The sequence below is a fragment of the Pygoscelis adeliae genome, unplaced genomic scaffold (genome assembly GCF_000699105.1).
Source record: "Pygoscelis adeliae isolate BGI_AS28 unplaced genomic scaffold, ASM69910v1 Scaffold49, whole genome shotgun sequence".
Taxonomy (NCBI): Eukaryota; Metazoa; Chordata; class Aves; order Sphenisciformes; family Spheniscidae; genus Pygoscelis; species Pygoscelis adeliae.
Genome location: NW_008825545.1, coordinates 77,437 through 83,931, shown reverse-complemented (window position 1 = coordinate 83,931; position 6,495 = coordinate 77,437). Strand labels below are relative to the sequence as shown.

General features: G+C 39.1%; 1 protein-coding gene across 1 annotated transcript in view; it reads right to left on the bottom strand.

Annotated features, from left to right (window-relative positions):
- The window catches only part of TRABD (TraB domain containing), a 25,692-nt gene extending 20,997 nt beyond the window's left edge, over positions 1 to 4,695 (bottom strand). Inside the window, exons 1-2 of the mRNA XM_009332013.1 lie at positions 4,629 to 4,695; positions 2,352 to 2,430 (exon numbers count right to left, since the gene is read on the bottom strand). Coding sequence (XP_009330288.1) covers positions 2,352 to 2,430; positions 4,629 to 4,652 — 103 coding nt within the window. The 5' untranslated portion in view covers positions 4,653 to 4,695. The remainder of the gene's footprint in view (positions 1 to 2,351; positions 2,431 to 4,628) is intronic.
- Positions 4,696 to 6,495: the final 1,800 nt, after the last annotated feature.

Sequence of the window (6,495 nt, the reverse complement as noted above, 5' to 3'; positions counted from 1 at the left end):
GTAAGGGATAGAGAGAAGTGGTGTGCCAGGTGAGGAGGACAAAGAAGCAAAGAATACTTAGAAAAGGTATACACTAAATTGGAAAAAAAAAAAAAAAGGCATTTTTTTTCATTCTAGAACAAAAGCGTTCCCTTGTGGGATTTTATTTGTATAAACAATAGCAACACATGTACAATGGTGTGAGTATGCTGGTAAAGTCACCTGCACATACTGGCACATATAGGACACCTACAGTACCAATCTTAAGCTTTTCTGTGATTAACACACCAGGGATCAGTATACAATTGAAAATTAAACCTTAAGAGGTATTCAGGTCAGGAAATCAATCATTCTTCCCTAGTTTCAACAACAAACTAAGACCAAAATGGTACAACGTGAGTTCAGCCCATCTATGTCAAGCTTGCCATGGAAAATAAGAAGATCTATCAGTTCCATCACAGTTGCGTGTTAAATGCCAGAAAGCCTCATTAACTGGGATAGAGAAGCTTCAGTTTTACATCAATGGGAAATACAGTAACTTTGAATGAGTTATCTTTAAGCTGTAATGCATCTTAGAAAAAAAAGCATCAAGTAGGAAAGCAGAGTTTTGTTTCCAACCAACTCTCTTTCTCTGGCAAGCTGCTGCACAAGTTAGCAGAGGTCTCAAGTGGTCCAGAACCCTGGAATAAGATCATAATCCCAGGAAAAAAAAAAAGGTTAGTGAACAGTTTTGCAGGCAGGATGTCAAAGGTGCAGATAAATTACAGCCTCCTACCATACATTCATTTGTTTAATGAATCTGGTTTAACTGTGTGGCTCTGGCCCCAGATCTGTCCCACAAACACTTATCTCAAGATCTTATGTCAAAACAACCAAAACCCAAAACAAAAGCCACCCTCCAACAGCCTTCTTCGTTAACATTTTAGCAGCCTACTACTCCATGGTCAATACCCAAGAACATGGTGTGTTGCAATCAGTACAGTCTGATCTAAGACCATGCTGCTGCCAAAACAGATGGTGATGCTAAGGAGGGCGTGGGGAAAACATGACTGTAAAAGGAATGAGGAGAAGTAGGGCTGTTGCATTTGTAGCACTCAGTCACATAATCATAAAAGCAGCCATAGTAGATCAACCAAAATCAACCTAAGCAAATATCCTGCCTCCCACAATGGTCAAAAGTGGGTATCTTTTTTTTGAGCGTAAGAAATGGGGAAGCACGCATGATACCTTCCCCCAAATACTCTCCTAGCCTAAAGCCATTTAGGGATCAGATTCCCCCAGTTGAAAGTGGTTTCTATGTATTCAGTAACCCTTAAAGGATTTCCTTTCTATTAATTTTCCAGCCTTCACCTCATACATATATTCAGAACTGGACTGAATAACGTTTCATGTGAAGAAAAACTGCTGTAACAGTGCAGAACCAGATGTTATCATTTAAGGACATAATCAAGAAAAACGTTCTCAAGACCAGCTACAGTTTTTATTAAACAAACAACTTTATCTGGAGAAAAAAGCAGCATAAAAAATTGATCTGCTTCTTTAGGTCCAAATACTTTTCCAATAGCTTTAGTCAAGGCTCTCTTTGCTCCCATGACTGTTATTTCTGAAAGCTGTGATCCCTAGGGATTATTCAGCAACTTTGGCATTACAGTAATGTTGCTGTTACACACTAATTTGCCCTAAGGTGGTTCAGAGCCTATTATTTGCCAATATAGCCAATCTGAATATTCCTATTGTTCAGAATGAGGGTTGTATACAGTAACATCACAACAGTAGATCAATAAACACAAAGCAAATCCTAAGTCTTTTTTTTCCCTCCTCCTGAGAAAGAAATATCTGTCATTATCTGATCCTTACCACTAAAAGGTAAGAACCGATGCTCTTCCTGGGCTTCACAAGACAGTTTTGGCTAGAATACTTCTATTCCCACATCCTGCAGGCTTGGCCTTCATACCAAAATATTATCATGCTGGCATGGGCAAAGTATTCCACCTGGGATGACTGGTTCAACATCATAACGCTAGATGCCAGAATGCCGAAGCAAACATGTACTTATCCATCTCTGGCTTAGAGAGCAACAACCGAGCTTAAAACAATAGCTGAGTATATCTATTATATCAAAAACCATTTACATTCTTTTGAAAGCACGGGAGCAGCGAACTGACTGTTGATGTGTCATTGCTCTTTCCAAATTTGGTTTACGCAACTGGGCCTTTCTACAAATCACAAACAGATTGAGACAGATATGACCTCATTCGCATGTCCCTTTTGTGCTAAGAGCCACATCCTTATTAAGTAAGGAAAAGGCATGGACATTTAGCTTAATATACTTCCAACGTGATACACCCTCCCCAGTCAAACCAGAAACATACAGATATTCTGCGATACACTTGACGTTTCCTTTGGGCCATCTTCTGGTGCATCAGAGTAGGACATTGGATCTGCAGCAGCCTGTGTGAAACAAATTCAAAAGGACGCTGGGAATTATAATGAAATGTTTTAATACATCTTTCCCCTTGTGAGTTTGCTCAATTTGAACCTACATATAATATTCAAGCAAGTAAATAATTTAAGCAGTGTCAACAGTTCAAAACATCTGTGGTTTTACAACTGATTTTCTCCTAGCTGGGTAAGCATGAGAAAGAACATATTAAAGCCTAACTATTTCATGCCTATTTCAAAAGATAATATTTATACTTGACATGGAGTTTTTAAAAAAATCTGATTCTAGAATAAAAAGAACAAATTTATCTAACACTACCATAACATTTTCTTTGTTGGAAACTAAAATGTGCCCTGATTATTATAATACCACTGCTATTTATAAGATGGCGTATTTGACTCAACTACCAGTCAGCATTAGTCTGTCAGGAGTCTGACAGGGTTAATCAGCACTCACAATAATACACATATCTGTTCAGGAAGAATCTGCTCAAATATTTGATTCTGTTAGAATAAGTGTAAGGTAATTACACAATATGCACACCCAACCTTATAAAATTTGTGTATGTTGACTTTATGCACATCAGAAATCAGAGTCAAAAGGATGAAAAGCATCTGCATAGTTTTGATCCCTAAAGGATCAGAAGTTAATTGAAAAGATTCCCAAAGACTGACTTTCAAATATTATCACTAGAAGTATATGAGGCAAGTCTTTGACTAACAAAACTTTCTTTCTTATTTTTAACTAACAGGCAAGTTTTAAAACCCATGCATAGAATTCAAGCAATCCCAGTCATTCAGCCTATGTCATCTAAGCTGGAGAGGCAGAGTTAGTACAGAAAAGAAAGACTTAAGAATCAGGGAAAGCTCAACTATAAACTACCTTTAGACAACTACATTAATTCAAAGTTAAATCAGGATGACTACTGAGAGAATTTGGAATTCTTGAACAACATTCAGTCAAAAAAGTTTGAGACAGGATGAGAATCCATCATCATTCAAGTATCTTCCAAATGAAAGGCAGTACTAATGAGTCAGCAAGCAGGCAGACAAACTCTCCTGAAGGTTGTCAGCTTTTTAGCTAGAATGACTGGTTTATTTACTTTGTACTTAACCTGGTAAGATTTAAAACAGGACTGTACAAAGCACATCCAATTGTTAAAAGCTTTCAACAAGAGTAATTAATTCTTTCTTGCATTCCATTGTGCCAAACAGTAATTTTCAGATAATAAATCCTGGGTGTCTTACCTTGGCCCCACTGAAGGTAAGGCAAAATTTATCATGCATTTCATGAAGTAAGACCAAGAAGTACAACAGCTCTACAGTGCAAAGTTTAAAACATTCACAGCAACATATCATCCTTTCACTACAAAGCAAAAATCTGTTCATGGACAACTGTAAACTGCAATTACACCGCAAATTGCAATTACATTCACAAATCTAATTTAACACCAGCTCAGCTTTTGATCACAACATATGGCTTGACTCTACTGCTTGCATATGTAACTCTAGTCACAAAAATATTTTGAAAAATGTATCCATCTGTAACATATGGAATTAATCCTGTCACTTATGCCGGCTTTGTCATCATAACAACATTACAACATTGCAGTGGGAAAAGCACTAAGCACCACATTAAGAGCCTGCTATTCCTTTTAAATTAACTAACAGGACACAGGAACCAACATTTTTATATCTCATAAGAAAAAAATTTCCTGAGCTTCACCTATTACACCTGAAAAAGGTTTTGAGATACATGGATATGAAAGGAGAAGAAGAGAAACACGCAGGGTAGAAAAAAGCACCTCGGTTTAATTTGGCATGGTACTTAACCCATGTACATTGAGATCATTCATATATAATTTGCATAATTACAAAACATTTTTTCTTCCTAAAGGTTTAAGCTTATAGGTTAGACTATTTTCTGCAATTCCTCACTTGCAAGTAAATTAATACAAAAGACCCTTTTTAGCTTTTGCAATTGTAGGAAAAAGGACCCTGAAAAGAACCTAAATGTGGCAAAACAATAGCACTCAGCCCCCCAACCCTTTTAAAAGCACTCAGCCCCCAATGCCCCTAACACTGGTAGTCTCAACCCCCAACTTTGCAGGCCTTCCCTGAGGATGAGTGGAAGAACGTGGCTGATTCAGAGTCTTGACCTTCCCTGCAATTCTACTGAGGAAAAAAACTTCGGCTCCAAGCCCTACCTCCGGCTGTTGCTCCTCTTGCATCCCTGCAGCGTAGGCTTATTTTCACCAACCACACAAGAACTGCAGGAAGTAAAAGGAATAGAAGAGAATTAAAAATTAATGGCATAACCCAGAATATTTGTTTAAGAACTAAGAAAAAAAAAAGCAGAGGTGTCTCTACAAACTCTGATAAAAGTTGAAGTAATAAAAGCAGCAAACTGATGCACAGGTGCCATCTTTTCAACTCTGCTGCTGTTAAAAAACAACACAGAACAAAAAACCCACAAAACGTCAGTAAGGTAAAACTGGCCTGTCTCAACCCAGTTTTTGAGTTGGCTCTAAATCCAGAGCATAGCCCTGTTCTCACACACACTGCGTGTGAGATTAATAAACCTTAATAAACAAAGGTGGATTTCATGGGAACTCAGAATTTGCCTTTTTTGCTGTTTCAGATTCTGTAAAAACACCTTTTTCCTCCAGATCACTCATAAGTAATTGAAGACACAGGATGGCTGTCAAAAAGGTTTCAGCAATAGTAAAAAAATCTTGCTCAACTAGATTGTCCAAACAAACTATGTCAAGACAGTTTTTAGGCAAATTTTAGGAATCATCTGTATTTCTGGGACTTCACCACTACAAGGAATAGGAGGGCAGTCACAGTCTTAATATTCAACTAGAGAGCCACATGCGTTATTATCTGATCTGCATCATGCTATCATGTATATATTTACAAATATGCCAGGGTCAGAACATCAGCAAGATCATGCCTGTGTGAAAACCCCTTGGAACTGGGTTTTCAAACCCTTAGTGAATGGTTTCCATGTCTTAGTTTTAAGATTCATTCTTCCACTCATATTGTTCAAGTCCAGAAATTCTCCCTGAAGAGTGCCATGATTCGACTTTGACGGTACTCTAAGGGGACTGCACAAGCTACTGAACACGACTAGTGCTCATTCTGCTTATTCTCACTGCTATGCCACTAAAATCAAAGCACTTGAAGAAAGTGCTGCTTCTTCACTGCAGTATTTTGGTTCACCACCCTCTGACCTGTTTCACAGTACATGTGAACAGTGTTTTATTTTATTAGACTGGAGAGCAGTCCTGACCAACTTATTTGTACAACATGTTTGCAGCCCCGCTCTGAGGAGCAGGGGAACAAGTTAGGCTCCTGCCCTACGCCCAGGTGAGGCTGGAGGAAAGCCAGTTGGAGCCTGGGCAACCGCATATTTCAGCACACAGAAGTGATGGCAAAAGCCCCCCCACCCCTTCCCCAAATGCAACAGTCTCCTTGAGTCTGATTAGTGCTCTACATCCTGGTTTCTAGCCTTTGTTTTCAAGTGAGTTGTTTTGCTTTCTAGCTTTGCTTAAAATATGTTTCTATAAAAAAGCGTTCGCCTGGGCAGCATGAAGCATGCAAGTGTAATTCAGACAGCTGGCACACGTCCCTCCACGTGCGTACGGAGGATGGATGTCAGCAATTCATGCCTTCACATTGTCCACTGCTAGCAGTCAGCCAGCGAACCGCAGACCACAGCTGCAGGCTGAGCAAGAAAAACCCAGTGTGACCAAGAGCCTAGCTTCTGCATGCTCCCTGGAGCAAAATCCTCATGAAACCCAACAGAGCCCCATGCCCCGAGCAGGCAACAGCTACAAACACAGCCCCTGAGCTGCAAGGCAAATACCTTGTTGAAACAAAAACTACACAGTGCAAACAGTTCAAGAGGTTCAGTAACAAACTACTTATTCAAAAACATGCGAGAAGTCTCCACAGGCAACGTAAGACAGTTTCCCAATTATTCCATTGTTTTTGCTACAATGCATAATATAAATTTAAAACCACGACTATGCCTTCCCCCTTTCCAAGGAGTCAAGTGAAGGAAACTTG